Source organism: Hakea prostrata, chromosome 3 (assembly GCF_041222555.1).
Source record: "Hakea prostrata isolate BN-2017 chromosome 3, UWA_Hpros_2, whole genome shotgun sequence".
NCBI lineage: Eukaryota > Viridiplantae > Streptophyta > Magnoliopsida > Proteales > Proteaceae > Hakea > Hakea prostrata.
This window is the reverse complement of record NC_142602.1, coordinates 55,754,355-55,774,780: the sequence shown is the minus strand read 5'-3', so window position 1 is coordinate 55,774,780 and position 20,426 is coordinate 55,754,355. Positions and strand designations below refer to the sequence as shown.

The window sequence follows — 20,426 nt, the reverse complement described above, 5'->3', positions numbered from 1 at the left end:
TGGAGAATGAATGTCAAGAACTCCCAACTTGCCTCTATGACTAAGAAATAAATTTTTTCCAAGGGCCTTGGTGAAAATGTCAGCAATTTGAGCAGCACTAGTGGTGGAGGTGGGTTGAATAAAACCATGTCGAACATGATCACGAACCACATGACAATCAATCTCAATGTGCTTGGTGTGCTCGTGAAAGACTGGGTTCGCAGCAATATGTAAAGCAGCTTGATTGTCACAAAATAAAGGTATTGATCAAGGGACCATGATGCCAAGATCTTTTTGCAAGGTAACTAACCACATGAATTCACAAGTAGTGACAGTAATAGCACGATATTCAGCCTCAGCAGATGAGCGGGACATAGTAGCTTGTTTTTTAGATTTTCAAGATAAAGGGCTGGAACCAAGAAATACACAATATCTAGTGGTAGATCTTCGAGTCATAGGGCAACTTGCCCAATCTGAGTCACAATAAGCACGAAGAGATAACTCACTATCAGTAGATAAAAGAATCCCTTGTCCTAGAGTGCCATGGAAGTAACGAAGTAAACGATTAGCAGCATCCATATGAGGTTTACGAGGCTCATGCATGAATTGACTAAGCACATTCACAGTATGAACAATATCTGGACGAGTAATTGTGAGATAAATAAGTCTTCCCAATAACTGACGATATGGTGTTGGATCAGGTAAGGGCTCACCATCAGAAGTAGTTAACTTGAGGTGTTGTTCCATTGAAAATTGAGTCGGATTAGCACCTATGAAACCAACATTAGTTAAGATGTCCAATGTGTATTTTCGTTGGTTGATGAAAATACCTTTCTTGGAATTTGCCACCTCAAGACCAAGGAAATATTTAAGCAATCTAAGATCTTTAATCCGAAAACGTTGTTGAAGAAGTGATTTTAAATTGGAAATCACAGTTGTGTCAGACCCAACAATTAAAATGTCATCAACATAAACAAGTACAAAGGTAGATGAAGACTCTGTAAGTAGAGAAAATAGAAAATAATCTGCCTTAAATTGTGTATATCCAAGATCAATAAGGGCACCAGAAAGCTTGGAAAATCAATTACGGAATACCTGCTTAAGCCCATATAATGATTTGTGTAAGCGACAAACCAATTTCTCCCCCTTTTGATGATAACCAGGTGGAAGTGTCATGTATACCTCTTTATCAAGATTGCCATGGAGAAAGACATTGTTCACGTCCAATTGATGCAAGGACCATCCTTTGAGGGCAACAATGGCAAAAAGTGTTTTGACAGTAACCAACTTAACAACTGGGGCAAATGTTTCATGGAAATCAACCCCCTCAATTTGAGTATAACCATTTGCCACCAAACGCGCTTTATAATGCTCAATTGACCCATCTGAATGCCATTTAATTTTGTAAATCCATTTACAACCTATTGGTTTCTTGTTTGGGGGTAAAGGTACAAGAGACCAAGTCTTGTTAAGGTCAAGAGCTGCGATTTAATTGTCTATTGCTTCCTTCCAATCAGGTGAAATAATAGCCTTAGCAAAGCTTGTAGGTTCAGCTTATAACATTGAAGGCGGCCTTGAGATACCCGAAATAGGGTGAGGATAGTCTATGATAGGATAAAAAATTAATTTTCGGGAGTGAGAGTACATGTGCATGAAGGAGGAGCTTGGGCATCCATGGCATAACAATGATAGTCTTTAAGATGGGGTATTGGTCGAGGAACCCGAGATGGCCGAGAGATGGTAGTGGATGGGAGGGTGGGTGAAGGAGGTTCTTCAACCAGTTGGGGAGATGGTGTGGTTGATAAGGGTGGATTTGACAAGATGAGTAAACTATCAATATCTGAAGCTGCAATGGGTAAAACAGACAATAATGGGGATGTCAATTTTGAAAAAGGAAAAGAATCTTCAATAAATGTGACATCACGACTAATGTAAACCTTTTGTGTTTGTAAATCATAAATCGTATACCATTTTGTGCATATGGATACCCAATAAAAACACTTGGAGATGCTCGGGGATCAAATTTATGATGAATGGATGAATGGTTATGACCATAACAAAGGCAATCAAAAGTTTGAAGATGAGAATATGAAGGGATCTTGCCAAATAAAACTTGAAGTGGTGACTTACCATGTAACATCGGGGTGAGTAAATGGTTAATTAGATAAGCAGCTGTCAAAACACAAGGACCCCAAAACTTATGAGGTAGACTTGTTTGAAAAGATAGAGCATAAGCCACATTAAGAAGATGCCGGTGTTTGCGTTCAACAACTCCATTTTGTTGGGGGTGTATCAACGCAACTATGTTGAATAATACCATGGGTTGTAAAAAAGGCATTTGAATGGTGATTAAAAACTCACGACCATTATCAGTTCGGAGTTGTTTAATTTGGTATCCAAATTGGGTTTTGATCATAGTAAAAAATTCCTTTAATCAAGCCAAGTATCAGATTTATGATTTAACAAAAACACCCTGCTGCATCGTAAAAAATCTTCCACAATAGTTAAAAAATATTTTGCACTACAAATTGAGGGAAAGAAGTAATGTTCCCATATGTCACAATGTATCAATTCAAAACAAGAGGTGGTAGAAATTGTACTAGATGGAAAAGGAACTCAAGTTTGCTTAGCTAAAGGACAAATGGAGCAAATACAATCTTTAGAAAAAGACATATTCGGATCTAAATATGCAATATAACTAGAAACATTTAAAGATGGATGGCTTAAACAAGAATGCCAAAGGTCTTTGGCAGGTAAAACAATAGCAGCGATGGGATAATCCAACTCCAAATAATAAAGTCCATTGTATGCCTTGTTAGCCCAATCCTCTCCTTCGTGCGTAGGCCCTGTATCACACAATGATCAGGATAGAAAGTTATGAAACAATGAAGTTGTTGGGTAAGTTGGATAACAGATAATAAATGAAAACCAAATGAATGAACATGTAATACATTTATGAGAGGTAAAGTGAGTACGGGGCTGTAATTCCCAATATGTGTAACGGGAACAAAACCACTATTTGGAAGGCGAATAGATTTTATGTGAGGAACAAGACTATCTGAACGAAATAAAGATAAGTCAGAAATCATATGAAGACTGGCACCCGAATCAATAACCCAAGAAGATACTTTACTTACAGCATTTGCCAATGATGGAATGTTACCAAATTCTAACAGAGATAGAAGTTTATGGTACTGATCTGTGGTGAAAGATGGTGTAACAGTTGAAGGGATCATAGTTATAGCAAACGAGTGAATGAGAGTGATGCATTGAAGACGTAGTATTGGCAGCCATTGAAGAAAAGGTGGAAGATGAGGAAGAAGAAGACGTGGCTGATGAAGATGTAAAATCATGTGTTAGGTTGATATCATATTAAGAAACAATCTCAATGGGAAAAATGGTTGAATAATTTCATATGAGAGAACATCAAATATATATAGGCAGCATACATCCCATGTTGTTAGGTAACTATGAACAATAAAGCCAATGGATGAGTAGTAGGATGGTTAGGAACCTGCTTCTCAGTGGAGAGGTAATGGGTTCAACTCCTACTGGCGGCATATGTAATATCCCTATCCCTATATATAAAAAGCGCCTTTGTACCAAAAAACTATGAACAATAAAATAAAGATATAAAACATGAAAATACAGTACATTAAAATGTTTGTATGAAAATATAATACATGAAAATGAAAATATGGAAAGAATTCAAATTAGAGACAATTAGGAAAATGATGAAAAATCATGCTTATCATGCCTAATATAGTAATCTCCCATCAACCGCTAATATTCAACTAACAGTGCCAACTATGGGAGACTTTTTTGTAAGCTTTGCCCAACATGGAGTTTCACGAGTTTCAATGGAAAACACAAGTGCAATTAAAAACCCAATAAAATATTATTACATTTATCACCTGGTAAGACATTTTCTTCGGGGAAAATAAATTGAAATGGGTTCATTGTATCAATTTGTAAATAATTCAGGTTGAACGCTTAAGTTTGTTAAGCAAAGACAAGCTAGAGATTATTAGGATTTTTTTTTTGTACGAAGATTATTAGGATGTTAAGAGAAGGAGAAGATTAAAATTTACAAAATGTTGTACAATATCGAGGGTCCTTAGACCTTACGGCAAATATGTTTTCGTTAATATTTTTTGGTTTTATTGCAATCAGACGACTTACAATCAAAGCAGCTTTACTGGGACATGAAGGACGAGGTCGGCAATAGCTGGCCTGGATGAACCTCATTTCCAAAAGAAGAAGAAAAAAAGGACAAGGTCGGCAATGGAATTATTCAATACCTTTTTCAAACCTTTAAGTAAATGAGACAAATCTTAACTTTTTGTATGATTTTTAAGGACACGTGTTGGATTCTAATACATAGGGCGGCCAATAAAATTCTCAATTTCTTTTATGTTTCACGAGTTTAATAATTTGCAATTGATGGACCCATCACTCAATATTTATATGTGGTGTGATTTTTTCCTTTCTTTTTCACCAATTTTTTTTCCCTGGTTGATAAATGGGGTGCTTTGAAAGTATCCTCGTCTCTTCCTTTGTTTTCTATTGAATGTTGCAATTTGCAACCCTCCATTGTTTTGTTAGTGCATGTTGTGCCAACAAAATAGTTGGCAATTAATTTAATTAATCAAAAGCGTTATTTCTCAATCACGAGGATGAAAGCCCACATATTCACGAGAGAAGAAATATTGAATGTTGTGACAATAGACAGAAGGATGGATAACACTGGCTATTGGTTTGGGTTGAGTTGATGTCTTTAGCTGTGAAATAATCTGTGATATATATATATTTTTTTATTTATTTTCTTCTCTATTTCCTTAGATATCTTTACCCCCCAAAAAAAATTAATAAACATCTTATCACCATAAGATGTCTAGGCTATGCCACTTACATAGGGTAAGACCTTTTTTCCATTGGTTTTCTCTTATGGACACAAAGGCATTTATTACATACAAGGAGATAATTATTTATATATACACTCCTGCTTCTTACTAAGAGTATTGGTTATTATTACTGATTTAATCCTTTGGTAAATTTATCATAATTTTTAAAAAATATTAAAAATCAATAATATTTAGAAAGGTAAATAAGTTTTATTTTTGGTAAAAAATAAGCTTTATTTTGCAGCCATTAATGGGTGTCATCCCTCTATTATCGCTTAGAAGTGTTGGTGAAGACATTTTCATCCCCGACAACCCCAGACTCAGTCAGAAAGATATTTTTGTTTGTGCTCATGTAAAGATTTTTAACATGCAACGTAGTTTTAAGATCTAAACACGCTACAATTAAAAATTCATTTCCGCCAATAATTGTGAATCATAATTAGATCATTGAGATCTTTAGTTTTATATGATGTTAATGTCTTTGAAGGAGTAGATGTTTTAGTTTTATTGGAACAAATGGAAGGTAGAACTTCTATACGTTTTTTCTTGATGTTTTTCATGGTGAAAACCAACGATCAGAATCTTCAGATCATGAACGTAGCGTTCTAGACCACATAATCTTGATTTATAAAATTGTCTTCTTCTGCATTTGGAATTTTCCTTCTCTCATGTTTCATCACATTTCATGTATATCTAGATTTCTCAATAGCACGTTTTCCGGCCAGAATTATTAATCTTAGAATGGAGACGATACTCTCTATATATAGTATTAGTTCAGATAGTATGAGTGGAATTAAAATATTGGAGATACAAGTCAGAGAGAAGATCAAGGAAGGAGAAGAAAAGAAGAGAGAAACTTCATGAGTTCAGAAGAGCCAGTGATTAGGGAATGCCACCCTTTATTGAAAGGTGGAAGAAGAGTTGGCAGTAGCTACAGTCATGGGCTTTCTTCATCTCAATTGGAATCACTTTCTGCTGTTTGTGAAGCATACATACCTCCCATCTCCTTGGAGGATTCACTCCATGATGGTAGCAAGGAAGTGCCTTCCAGTAAAGCAGCTCAGTCATTCTTGAATGCTTCTGGTTCACAAAAGTCAATCCCTGATGAGGTGATTCATTGATTTCCGAACATTTTTGTCCTTTTACAATTATTGTTTATTGGGTTATGGATGAAAACAGAATAATTATCCTCCTTTGTGTTGTTGTTCAACTTCTAATTAGTATTGGTGTTTTCTTCTAATGGTGGACAGGTAGCTGAGATGTTCGTGAAAAGGGGTGAACCAGAATCTGTAGCCTTGGTGAAAGTTGCTTTATGGCTTTTATCGACCAGACTGGGAACTTTACTGCTATGTGGGACTTGTTGTCTTGGGTGGAAGTGGCCATTCATTAACAAGTTCTCTGAAATGTCATTGCAGAAGAGGGAAATGGTTCTCCTGAACTGGTCAAAAGCCAGGTTCTTAGTCCCTCTTAGAGGAGTGTTTCTGTTGACCAAATCCTTCTGTTTCTTCACCTTCTTCTCTCGGGTAAGTTCCTCCCTGCATTTTACAGCTTGTCTTTCTTTTATATTTCCATCTTGCCATGTCAATTCCCTTAGCAGATTTTGTTGGGTATGGTTGTAGAAGTAATTAAGAGAGCCCCTCTGTTTCTGTAATTTAAATTAAAAATGATATCAAGTTGATGTTGCTGAGCTGATCTGTTGCTTTTTGCTTTCTTCTTCCATTAAATGGGTTTGGTTTCATTCTCAGAAGCATTGCTGTTACAAGTTACAGTCATTCATGCATGTTACTTGTCTTTATCTTCTTTGGACAACACTGGCCAGTGTAGCCTGATGGTTCACTTTTATTTTGACTAGAGTCTGAATCACCTCTTTCTTGTTATCTTGTTGCTTTTTGACTTTACACATACTGCCCAAAAGTCTAAATACTGTATAAGATAATCCAGAGGTGAACTCCCATATTCATGCTCTATACACTATGTGTGACAAAAAAAAATTGTAAGGAGACAGGGAGGTGATATGGACTCTTTTGGTTGAGCCATCTCCATAATTATTTTTGAGATAATTACTGATGTCCCTTGTACTATAATTTACTTACTATCTAATCTCCTTTATTTTTTATAATTATTAATCGAACCTGTGACTTTGCATGAAATTAATGATGTCCCTTGCCGCTAAGCTTCGTTAGTTAATTGATTAGGTTACAAAAAAATCACATCATCAATTATCTAACTAAGCTTAATGGCAAGGAACATCACCAATTTAAAGCAAACTCTTAAGTTTGAGTAGGTATTTTCATGAAATATATGGAAAATGTAATAATTAAGCTATAGTACAAGAGGACATTAGTAATTTTAACAAAGGGCAAAGTGGACATTGTATATCTTACCTTTACAAACTGTTAGCACCTTAAAAGTGAGGGGGGCAATAATAATTTCATAAAAATCATGGTTTGATTAATAATTGAAGTATAATATGAGGGCTAGTAATTTGAGAAAAAACAAGGTTTAGTTAGCAATTAAGCTATAATACAGGGCTAATATTAATTATCCCTCTCTCTCTCTAATAATTCTTTTATTTATTTATTTATTTTTATTGCAAGCTTTATATGGAAGTTGAGAAGAGTTTTGAATGTATAAAGTGTTAACTTGGCTTTCTTCTTGTGGCCATATTGCAGACTGATGAAAAATCAGAAAACCCAGCTTGGCAAGCAATGGGATACCGGTTGGAGACAGAAGTGAACTCAAACAGAATCCAGAGGGAAAGACCTCTTGAGAAAGGAATAGTGGAAACGATAAATGAAACTGAGTCAACCCTTTTTACATCTCTTGCACAGAAGGGCTTGAAAGTCACAGAGGATCCTCAACAGAACCTCTACAACATTGAATGTGATGTTGTAATTGTTGGTTCTGGTTGTGGTGGAGGAGTTGCTGCAGGAGTTCTTGCTCGTTCAGGCCAAAAGGTCATTGTTGTTGAGAAAGGAAACTACTTTGTACCTGAAGACTATTCCTCTCTTGAGGCTCCCTCTTTGGAGCAGCAATATGAAAAGGGTGGGTTTGTATCTTCCGACGATGGGGGGATGATGCTTTTAGCTGGATCCACTGTGGGTGGTGGTTCAGCTATAAACTGGTCTGCCTCAATCAAAACCCCAAGTTCTGTGCTCAAGGAATGGGCTGTGGATCACAAAATCCCTCTCTTTGGGAGTTCAGACTATCTCTCTGCCATGGATACTGTATTTGCCAGGCTTGGTGTCACAGAGATTTGTAAGAGGGAAGGACTCCAAAATCAAATCCTCCGCAAGGGGTGTAACAATCTAGGACTGAAAGTTGATTCAGTTGCTCGGAACACCTCCGAGGATCATTACTGTGGAACTTGCAATTATGGATGTAAATCTGGAGACAAAAAAGGGACTCAGGTTACTTGGCTGGTTGATGCTGTTGATCATGGTGCAGTGATCTTAAGTGGATGCAAAGCGGAGAGATTCATACTGGAAAGGAACGAGCACAATCACAGAAGAAAGATGAAGTGTGTGGGACTAATGGCCACAACACTGAATCCCAACATCAAAAAGGAACTACGCATCAAAGCTAAAGTGTCAGTGTCAGCATGTGGATCACTCTTGACACCACCATTACTTCTTTCCAGTGGACTCAAGAACCCAAACATTGGCAAAAACCTTCGACTCCACCCTGTTTTGTTCGCGAGTGGATACTTTCCAGATTCGATGTCAGATGTCAAAGGCAAATCCTATGAGGGTGGTATCATCACATCTTTGTACAAGGAAGTGCCAATGAATTCTAGTGTTAAATATATCATAGAAACCCCTGCATTTGGTCCTGGTTTATTTGCTACATTGACCCCATGGATTTCTGGACGCGACATGAAGGAGAAGATGCTGAAGTATGCAAGAACTTCTCACATCTTCGCACTCGTCCGGGATCAGGGTTCAGGGGAGGTCACAGCTGATGGAAAGATTAAGTACAAGCCTAGTAAAGTAGACAGAGAAAGCCTCACCGAAGGATTGCGGCAAGCCTTGAGGATTTTGATCGCGGCTGGAGCTGTTGAAGTGGGTACCTTGAGGAATGATGACCAGAAAATCAAATGCAAAGGGGTGAAAGAGGAGGAATTGGAGGAGTTTTTGGATTCAGTTGTTGCAGAAGGAGGTATCATGTCAGGGGAAAAGTATTGGAATACCTATGTGTCTGCCCATCAGTTGGGGAGTTGTAGGATGGGAGCAACTCCAGAAGGAGGAGCAATTGATGAAAATGGTGAAAGTTGGGAAGCAGAAGGTCTATTTGTTTGTGATGGAAGTGTTGTGCCCAGTGCAGTCGGAGTCAATCCGATGATCACTATCCAATCCATTGCTTACTGTCTGTCGAAAAAAATAGCTGAGACTATGTAAAAGGAGATCAATTGATCCATTGCTATGTTTTCCTTGTCTGTTTTTGGTATTTTTGATCTATGTATGCTTTTCTAAGTTCACCAAGCTGACGTACTAGAGGAAGTAAGTGGCAAGATTTATGATGTGTTCAAGGTTGTTTTAATCTTTGTTCTTAAGTACTTGTTACAATGTGAATGTAAGTCTTATTTTCTGAGTTTTCATCATTTGTCTTTCCATTTTCTTGTGTGCCTTCTGATTAGGAAAATGGCAACTCAAACCAAACCCTTGTGTTCAAGTTGATATCATGCAAAATAAATGAACACTTCTCCAAGTATATTATCCACAAGCAACTAATGAATCTCAGCAAATTGTAAAAGTTGCAAAACCTTGTAGTTAAACCATATGGGATTGTTTCCTCACTTAGTTAGGGGTCTCTGGACTAACTAAACAGAAGTTAGCATTCCATCTTGTTTCCTGATCATAAATCATCTACCAAAAGAGAAACAAAAAATCATCTTTTCTACCCTATGGGCTTGTTTCTTCTGTTGAGTTTTGGATTAGCAGGCCCATTTAAGCCCACTTATGATTCGATTATAGCCCCATTTACAGTAGCCCGATCACAGCTTAAGACCAACATGGTTCAGCAATATGACCCAAAACTGAACCACATCGAATATTAAATAGGTCATAATAGGTCCAACCAGATCGAATAACCTCTTTTTTTTGGTACAAAGGGGCTTTATTAAGCCAGTGATGGAGAAATTAATATGCTTCAGCAAGAATCGAACCCATAACCCCTTCACTAAGAGGTGTTGGTTTCATCACTAGAACAGCTTTACGTTGGCATTTGTAAACCTCTTCTATCATGAGAAATGAAGCATGAATCTCTTATGATAGAAGATATGATGTTGTCCACAAAGATTGTTTGAAAAGTATCCTTATTAGATTTGTAGGTCTTCTAATGACCTTCTTGTTTTAACTCGTAGAACTGGTGTGTCAAGCCATCAGCCTTTGTTAACCTTTTTTTTTTTTTTTTTCCGGAGAAAATGAGACTTTATATTAATAGAAATAAATAGAATACAAATAATAATACAGGATTAGGTTCTAAAGAACCTACGACCCTGTCGCTCTTCTACAACATATTGAGAGAGTTGAGCAAGCAAAGAGAGAGGATCCAACAAAATTTCTTGGTCCAACGTTGCCAATCCGGCTAAAAAATCCGCGCACCTATTAGTCTCCCTAACACCATGCACCAAAATATACTCCTGAAACAAAGATCTTAAGTGAAGAATATCCTCAACAATGTGTAGTATCCCCCAATGTGGGCGGTAAGTACCTAGTAAAGTCCTAATTGCCACTTCGGAGTCTGAATGCACCAAAACCTTATTGTAGCCGTATTGCTACGCAAATTGCAAGCCACACCGAATTGCAAGCATCTCAGCATGAAAAACACCCACATTAGCATAGCCACCAGAACAAGCAAAAATAACATCTCCTCTGCAATTTCGAGCCATAGCACCATACCCTCCAATATGTCCCCGGAGAGAACCGTCACAGTTGATTAAGATCCAACCCCATCACGGTAGTAACCAATAATGAACAGAACACTTAACCTGGGCAAAAGAAACCGAAATACCCCAACTAGAGAAGAATTGTCTCTGTCTCTGGCAATCCTTCACCACTAGAGAAGAATTGTCTTTGTTAACCTTTTGTTGTTAAGTGGAGGAGTTTCCTCTCAACTGCATTTGATCCAATAGAATTTCTATTTTTTCCTGACAAAAAGAAAAAAAAAGGTGAAGAGATAAAACATGGTATTAATTCAGTAATGTTATTATTATTTCTCCTCTTGAGTGAGTTAATTAATGTTGACATGTTTTATTCTTGTAAAATAATTGTCCAACCTGTGACATTGAAATGTGGGACCTAATGATTTTATGCACAGTAAGCTAGGAATCATGCATCAACAACTTGGAGTTGGTAAAAATTAGTTAAATATCCTACCAACAAAAATAGTTACATATAGGAATTTGAAAATGAATGGCCCGAAATCTGTTATTTGGATTTACTCATCTATTACATAGTTAGGAGTTTTTATTTTTATTTTTCTTGTTGGTATTTAAAAATAGATTTTTCTTCTAACTATATGGTGAAAATGTGTGAAGAGAGCACAATTCTCTACCCTTGAGTACGAATAGAAGATTCGAACTCTGCTATGAGCCTCAACAAAGCATGGACTCAAAATTGTAGTCTTGAAGGTAATGTCATGCCAAGACAGGATGGTCTTCATTAATTTTAAGGCTAGGTCGAGATTGAATGTTTGAATAGAGCTGGTTAGATCTCAACCTATTACTTTGTAGGTTATTTTTAGTAAAACTAAGATAATAATATAAAATTATATATTTTTTATTATTTTTTATGATTATTATATACGTGTCATAAATCTAATTACGTGGATCTAAAAATTTTCTCTCCATTTAAGTGAGAATCCAGACTCACTTTATAGTTAAGGTGAGAGTTAAAATACAGGGCTAAGCATCTAACCTATTTAGACTTGATCTAACCCTATAAGATGACTCAATGTTAAGACCAAATTAAAGTACTTAGGGCCAAAGATGAGGATTTTAAAAGCCTGAACCTTATTTACAACCCTATTTACGATCGAGTCTCAAAAGAGTTTCTTTGCAAAAGTGAGGTAAGCTACCTTATATTAAACTCCACATTGGCGATCATCATGTATTAGATACGTTTCTTTTTTAATTATAATTTTCCTCCCAAACTTTTTTAAAAAGAAATTACAATGTATACTTTAGGGCCTCTTTGGTTAAATGAGTCTGGAAATTTTAAATTTGTGGAGTCATAATTTATAAAATAAATTTTTGTTAACCTGAATTTGTGGATTCATCCTGAAAAACTATTTGGTTGACGTGATTTTTATAAATCCGCAAATGTTTAGCGTTTTTAGTGTAAAAAGATGAATCTTTAGATTTCATGAATCCAAGTATTTTTACAACCCAACATGTATAAATTTCACATTCATGATTGAAATCTTTGAATTCATGTAACCAAACAAGCCCTTAGTTCATTAGGTTAACCTTGGGATCCAAGACCTCTTTCTCTCTCTCTCTCTCTCTCTCTCTCTCTCTCTCTCTCTCTCTCATATATATATATATATATATATATATATATATATATATATATATATATATATATATATATATATATATATATATATATATATATATATATATATATATATATATATATATATATAACATACTATTTTGACATAAAAGCACGAATTCAGGGATAATGGTTACATTTCAATTTCTTATAAAACTCCTACCCAGTCACATGTTTACCATTTTCATTAGTTATTTAAATTGTAATTTTGTAAGAAATCATGGTTCAAATATACAGGGACAATGGTTATATTTCAGTTTCCTATAAAACTTCTATCATTCACACATTTACCTATTTTCATTAGTTATTTATATGGGAAAGGCAGTAGCTGAACGAATGTGTGAATATATTAGCTGAATGGTTCTAAATATTTACTATCAGATCTATTAGCTAAATCTAAATCGTCCAATCAAATTTTTGTTTTTCTTCCTATTATTTTTGGGTTATAGTTAAGTAAATATTCTAGGGATAAATACTATTGCCCTCTTATACTTTGATTTTGTTACTACTGTATCCCCTCTACTTTTCAAAATTACTAATCAAACCTTTAACTTTATCTACAATTACTATTGCCCCCCTACCATTAAGTTCCGTTAGTTTACTGATGATGTGACATCTTTATATTTTCTCAAAAACCCCAAAATACCCTTATACTTATCTCTTTACTTATTTATCCTTTTGTCAAATTACAATAGTACCATTAATTAACTGTTATAATCCGTTTTATTCTCAAAAAAAAAAACCACCAAATAAATAAAGAATGATTGAATAAAACTCAAATAGAAATCGAAGAAGAAGGAAAATCGAATTCAACTCAAATTGAAAACTAAGTATCACCTAAAATATTTTCAAAATAAATGAAGTTTAGTGAAGGTGGGAAACCAAATCGGATTTGGATTTTGCCCGTTTCTTTAATTCAAAATAAATGAAGTTTAGTGAAGGCGGGAAACCAAATCGGATTTGGATTTTGCCCGTTTCTTTAATTCAAAATAAATGAAGTTTAGTGAAGGTGGGAAACCAAATCGGATTTGGATTTTGCCCGTTTCATTAATTCAAAATAATTGAAGTCTAGGATAAAATTGACATTTAATCTGGTTTTTATAAATGGGGTAGCATCGTCTTTTGATTTCTTAATTTTAATGAAGGGAAAATTAGACCTTACATATTCAAACTTAACGGCTACTTAATACCGTTATAAGGAAGGGGGCAACAGTAATTTCGTAAAGAACATGGTTTTATTAGAAACAAAATCAAACTACAGGGAGGCAACAGTAATTATCCCAATATTCTATCACCAATTAAATTTTCAAAAAGAAAAGAAGAAAACAATGTTCCATTCATGGGTTGGCGGTTAGAGCCACGTCTCCTTCTTCTTCTCTATTTCTTCCTCTCTTTCTTCTCTATGGGCTTTGTTGGTGCTAAAATTGCCGGAGGCTTTGAACCATAATCCTTGCACCAATCCATTCAGATCTGGATCGATCTGACTCGCTCTTCAGTCAATCAACCTCTCGCTCTTGAAAAATAGAACACCAGTGAGAAATGAAGCCGATCGTCTTGATCGGCCCGTCTCCGACGATCTAGTCAGTAGTCGATCAGAAGTGAGCTCTCAGAGAGCTTTAATGGAAAATAAGCGAGAAGTGTGTGAATATTCGAATGAGCTTACCTTTCATCGGAATCTTGGCTTTATTTATAGGCTTTAATACGTTTGTCTCTTATCACTGATGACCATCGGATGGAAAGTATAGATCGGATGGCTATGATTAAGCCTTTGTTTAACCTTTGGACGGGCCCTTAAATTCATTCATCTCATCAACTGAATCCGGTTGAACCTGGTTAGACCGGTATAAACCAAAAGTGGATATTTTAGTCACAACACAAGCCCCCAAGCCTGCTGATCAGGTTGAACTTATATGAGACTCTTGTCAGGAGGTTTGAATCTCTCTCCCAAATGACTTTAGAATATTTTGCATCTTGTATTGGCTGTGAGAATTCTTCAGTATTTGAGCTTATCTTTAAAATTTTCACCAACTATGTGGCTAAATTTAGATCCTTTGACACTTAACATGTGTAGAAAATTGCCTTTTCATCCAATCTTGATATCGCCTTGAACCGTTGCTTTCGCACCGAACTCCTCAGATCTAACTCGATCTGGTTCGCTCCTCGATCAATCAACCTTTCACTCCTAAAAGAGATAGAACACTGGTAAGAAACGGAGCCGATCGTCTTGATCAGCGTCTCTTCTCCGACGATCTAGTCAGTACTGCCAAGATGATGCTTCAGAGCTCACTGGAGCTTCCAAAGTGTTCTAATGGAGTTCAATCAGAGTGAGTTTAGAGTTTGGTTGATTTCAGAGACTTCTGACCACATACTATACTTTTGACCACTTGTTGTATTTCTGATCACTTGCTGTATCTTTGATCAGTTGCTGATGAAGTATTCTTAGGAAAGAGCGGCTGATGAAGCTTTTTGAGAAAATAGCCGACGAAAGCCTTAATGACTTATCAGATGCCTTCAGAGAAAACGGTTGATGAGAGCCTCAATAGCTGATCAGAAACTTTTAGAGAAAACGGCTAATGAGAGCCTTAATAGCTGATCAGAAACAGCTGACGAAAGCCTTAATAACTGATCAGATGCCTTCAGAGAAAACGGCTGATGAGAGCCTCAATAGCTGATTAGAAACTTTTAGAGAAAACGGCTAATGAGAGCCTTAATAGCTTATCAGAAACTTTCAGAGAAAACGGCTCATGAGAGCCTTAATAGCTGATCAGAAACTTTCAGAGAAAACGGATGATGAGAGCCTTAATAGTTGATTAGAAACTTTTTGTCCTTAGACAATAGTTGAAGAGAGTCTTAGTAACTTTGATTAGAATCTTCAACATAATCTGCTTTGTGAGAAATTTTCTTGATCAGCTCCTTCGCTCTCAATCAAAAGGCTGATTTAGAGAAATGGCTACTGGAGCCTGACTTCGGAAAGTCGGGATCATCCTCGGAAGGAATGATCCATGATTAGCTTAGCATGACCTGGCTACCTGAGCCTGACTTACGTAAAGTCGGGACCACCCTCGGAAGGAATGATCCGTGATCAGCTTCGGAAAGCATGACCAGGCCTCAGAAGGCTGGCTACTTGAGCCTGACTTACGAAAAGTCGGGACCACCCTCGGAAGGAATGATCCGTGATCAGCTTCGGAAAGCATGACCAGGCCTTGGAAGGCTGGCTACTTGAGCCTGACTTACGAAAAGTCGGGACCACCCTCGGAAGGAATGATCCGTGATCAGCTTCGGAAAGCATGACCAGGCCTTGGAAGGCTGGCTACTTGAGCCTGACTTACGAAAAGTCGGGACCATCCTCGAAAGGAATGATCCGGATCAGCTAGCATAATCAGGCCTCGGAAGGCTGGCTACTTGAGCCTGACTTCGGAAAGTCGGGATCACCCTCGGAAGGAATGACCCTGGATCAGCGTTGAAAGGCATGATCAGGCCTCATAAGGCTGGCTACTTAAGCTTGACTTCGGAAAGTCGGGATCACCCTCGGAAGGAATGACCCTGGATCAGCGTTGAAAGGCATCAGAAGATTGGTTCGCCAAAAATATCTTTTGAACTAAATGAAGAAGAATCCTTTGATGACAACGATTAATAAGATGATTTCTTCAAGAATACCAGAAATTCCTGTTTCCTTTCTATTGATAGAAATAAGTCTTCAAGAATGATATAAGTCTTCAAGAATGATATAAGTCTTCAAGAATAATATAAGTCTTCAAGAATAATATAAGTCTTTAGAGAATAATATAAGTCTTCAAGAATGATATAAATCTTCAAGAATAATATAAGTCTTCAAGAATAATATAAGTCTTCAAGAATAATATAAGTCTTCAAGAATGAAAGGAAAAAAAATCTTCAAGAATAAAAGGAATCTCTGCTCTTGCTATTGATAATATCTTTTGAGATGGATTATATTTCCTGGTTGCCTTAAACAACTTCTATGCAAATCTTTGGTGGTCCTCCGCTATATAGAAAATTGCTGGTCAAAAGCCTTCATAGCCGAGATAAACCTTTTATGTGGCTGAGAGAAGCCTTTAAAGAAAGTTGCACAGTGATCAATGATTTAATGTTCAGCCTGTTAAAATTGAGCCGAGTGAAAGATCAAAGTTTGCCAAAAAGTGCAAGATCAAATAATAAAATGATAATATGAAGTTTGCAATAATTGCAACTCCTCAAGAAATTTTAATTTATGTAGTTTTGGACTGATGAACTCCCAAGATGTATTTCCTCTTTTTTCTGTTTCCACCTGCAAACTTAAAGCTTCAATTCTATACCTGACAATCATAAAAGGAGAATAATATATCATAACACTATAGGGAAGCCCACGGTTAGAAACTTAATAAAAAGCCTGATTAATGAATGGTTAGGAACTAAGCATTTCATATCAGTTCAGTATAGAATATATGGATTCCTACCTCATTAAAGATAAGACGATATCTCATCCTTCCTATATGCAGTCAGAAGGATAACTAGACATTCTTTTATGATTAATAATAAAAACAAATAAGACACTTCACAAATGTTTGTTTAGGGTACTGATATCTATATGCAATTAACAAAAACATATAAAACAAAATAAAAACTTCTATGACTCCTCTAAACTTATAATCTATTTACTCAAACTCCCGTCATAAGTTAACTATATACAGTACTAACAGAATGCATATTTCACCAGTGTCTATTCTTTCTCTTCTTTTTTTCTTTTTTCAAGGAAGCTGAAGTAAGTAACCATCTGCAAGTAAAGAGCTGCACTCATCTGGAATTTTTGATATATTCCTCTTGATATTCCAAATTCATCTCTAGGTTATATATGACAAACACTCTTTATCAAATGTAGAATGAATCTTTGTAAATCAAAGATTTCAAATATTGTTAGAAAAAGAAATGATGGCTACGAATTTGTAAATCAAATATCGTTAGAAAAAGAGATGATGACCAGGAGACTCTAATATACTTATCTTTTTATTGCAGTAGATTCATTGCTCCATGATCTCTTTCTGTACTCGAATTCTTCAAGAATCTTTGAAATGCTTCTTTGAGGAGTTGATACTTGAATAGAAGAGCTTTCGGAAAATAAGAATATTGGGGATGTAGCATCGATTGCTGGCTTGTTGTTCAAGCTACCATCATCTGTGGCTGTTATGCTTTCGTTTCCAATTTCAAAGATATGAAAAATTAACCTGCTATGCCTGATAAGATTGGAGTTATCCATGGCAGCTGAACTCGACCAGACAAGGCGAGAGGAATAAAGCAGCTTGGTAAAGTAGCTACAAAACTGGTCATCAGACCACTTTTCAAGACAGCAAGATAGGACATCTTAGAATAGAACAAGAACAAAACCAGACTTCATGTATCCAACATACATTCCGAGCTCAGACTGATGTTTAACTAAAGTTGCTTCAATTGTTGCTGCAGCAATTTGGAAAGATATTGATGTAACAAAGGAATAATGCATGTTACCCATCCTCTATATAAGTATGAATAAGCGAGGAAAGAATGCTCATGGGCTAATGCAAGATGATGATGCCTCTAGAAATGTTAAGAGCAAATTCCCTTGCTGAAATGGTGGAAGCAGTTTTGGTCCCTGATGATTATATCTCTATCGTAAACATTTGAGACAAGCTTCATGAAAGAATGACAATCTTGACAAATCCTAAGATTCTTCATGACCTTTATTGTCTTACCACTAGCATTAAGGAGCCTGAAAGCTACAGCTAGTTTTTCACTATGAAAATTAAGATTGTGTTCTTTCTCTTCTTCTTCAATGTTAAATAAAACATTAGATGTGTCAGGAACATAACCCATGACCTCAGCTTTTCTATGATTGAACATAAGAATTCTCTTATCTCTGTAGATTGGGAGTGCAAATCATCCCCTGCAACAAACTCATGAATCATCTGATCAACCTCAATCAAACTACAGCCAGCTTCCTTTTCAATCATTTGCACTTTCATTAAGTTCCTTACCCCTGCCTTTTCTGCCCATTGACCAAAACCACCATAGACATTTGATAGAAGCACATAGTCACCATCATGATCAGGATCAAGCACAGAGATCTGATCCTTTACCCGCTTCGCTAACTCCAGATTACCATGATAAGCACAAGCTCCAAGCAGAGTCCTCCATGACTACAAACCAATAGAACTCCAATAAATGTGACACAATCTGGTTGTAACCCTGACCTCTTCATTTCATAGAACATTCTCACTACTTCTCTACTCTGCCCATGAACAGCAAGCCCATTAATCAACGCAATCCATGTGTAAACATTTCTTCTCGGCATTTTATCAAACACTGACCGTGCCTCCTCAATGGATCCACATCTTAAGAACATGTCTATCAAAGAGGTACCCAACGGAACAGAAAGATCAAACCCATTTCTGTAGAGATAAAAACATAAAGCCATCTACCCAATTCCAATAATCCTAAACTGAAGACAGTGGATATCAGAGTAACCATCGTAACCTCATCAGGTGTTATGCTTGTGGTAACCTGCATTTCTTGAAAAACAGCTAAAGCCTCGAGTCCAAAACCATTGGTCGCAAAACAAGCGATCAACGAAGACCAAGAAACCAAGTCTCTTTTGGGAATCTCATCAAACACCTTCAAAGCATCATCGACCAACCCACAACAACCGAACATATGAATCAAAGTGTTAGTCACGAAAATATTTGAATAAAGACCCAGCTTTAAAATAAGAGCATGAAGTTCTTGACCTCTCTGTAGGAGAGCACAAGCCTTGAGAACAAACGGAAAGGTGAAGTGATCTGGGGAAACCATTGTAACCGCAAGAGAATTTCATGAAACAGATCTTTTAAGACTGGGCCTCTTGAAACTCCAGTAGATTCCCCAGACTCAGGTTGATCCAGAAGATCTTCGTCTGTCGGTAAGATTGCATATATAAGGTTATCCAACTGAGATTTGTTCTTCTTCAGAGAAGCAACTAACCCTAGCTGAAGTCGATCGACAAGCTCAAGAGGAACCCTGCGTTGAAGAAGTCTCGTGGGCTTTGGCTTTGTAGGAAATATAGAAGAACAGTTAAATGAGTGGCCAAATGATCCTTGATCTGCTACGAGAATATCTTCAGATTTCACAGGTTTGTGAAGGAGCTCAATCGCTTGGTTAGCTGGGAGACCAAGGAGAGCAGTAAATGAGTTCTCGGTTACAGGCACCATTGTTGCTGAGTCTTGAAAAGCTTTCTCCATCATTAGTCCCTGAATTTCTGCAACGAATTGCTTATCGTCTCCGGAATCTCCAGATCTGCGTCCTGAAGTTGTAATCAACTCCATAAACAATCAAATTCAACAAAAATTCGATGTAATCGCTTAGCTAGATCAACAATTTCCCGTTCTCGTTACTTCCAAGACTCTTTCGAACCTTTTCAAAATGTTTCATCTCTCATTCAATTGATAAGAAAACCAAAGCCAGATTCAGACTTGGCTGAAATAATGGAATTCTCAATCGAATGTGAACGAGACAACTCAAAACCATCTTAATCCTTGGAGTGGAAGCAATACCGAAACAAAGATTTGGAGATCAACAAAAACGAATTTGCAGAAAGGAGCGATGGAGATCTTAGAAAATAGAGATACTTTAGATCTGAGAGAACAACAGAGATCTAAGAAAACGGAGATGTTTAGATCGGAAAAACAGTGGATTGAGATCTCAGATCTGAAAATAGAGATACTTAGATCCAAGTGAATGGAAAACTTATCAGCAAGATTGATGATGGCCAGAGTATCATCGTTGGCTGCAGGGATCTTGAAGCAGTAGCTACTGAAGAAGAGACTTCGTTTTGCTGGTTCTTCTGTGGAACCATAATCAGTTCCAGCAGGTGCTCTGTCTCGCTTAAAATATTCACCGTGTCGAGAGAAGAAGTGAAAGTGTGAAATCTGGGCATTTTATGGCATCCCTTAAACTCAGCCTCATTAAGCGAAAGAGGTGCGGT

The 20,426-nt window shown here is 36.7% G+C and overlaps 1 protein-coding gene and 1 pseudogene across 1 annotated transcript; one reads left to right on the top strand and one right to left on the bottom strand.

The window, feature by feature from the left end:
• The first annotated feature begins 5,676 nt into the window (after positions 1 to 5,676).
• On the top strand, positions 5,677 to 9,459 carry LOC149022556 (long-chain-alcohol oxidase FAO2-like). Its single transcript, XM_089150602.1, has 3 exons — positions 5,677 to 5,992; positions 6,134 to 6,406; positions 7,556 to 9,459. The coding sequence occupies exons 1-3, from the start codon at positions 5,744 to 5,746 to the stop codon at positions 9,278 to 9,280; spliced, it is 2,247 nt and encodes a 748-aa protein (XP_089006728.1). The 5' UTR covers positions 5,677 to 5,743; the 3' UTR covers positions 9,281 to 9,459.
• An 8,557-nt stretch (positions 9,460 to 18,016) lies between these two features.
• Positions 18,017 to 19,767, bottom strand: LOC149022555 (pentatricopeptide repeat-containing protein At4g21065-like; annotated as a pseudogene).
• Positions 19,768 to 20,426: the final 659 nt, after the last annotated feature.

What these genes read in the sequence shown, in the direction of transcription:
- LOC149022556 (XM_089150602.1), top strand. Translation starts at nt 5,744, where the DNA reads ATGAGTTCAGAAGAGCCAGTGATTAGGGAATGCCACCCTTTATTGAAA. An exon ending in AAAAGTCAATCCCTGATGAG is followed by an intron (nt 5,993 to 6,133) that starts GTGATTCATTGA and finishes AATGGTGGACAG; the next exon opens with GTAGCTGAGATGTTCGTGAA. An exon ending in TCTTCACCTTCTTCTCTCGG is followed by an intron (nt 6,407 to 7,555) that starts GTAAGTTCCTCC and finishes GCCATATTGCAG; the next exon opens with ACTGATGAAAAATCAGAAAA.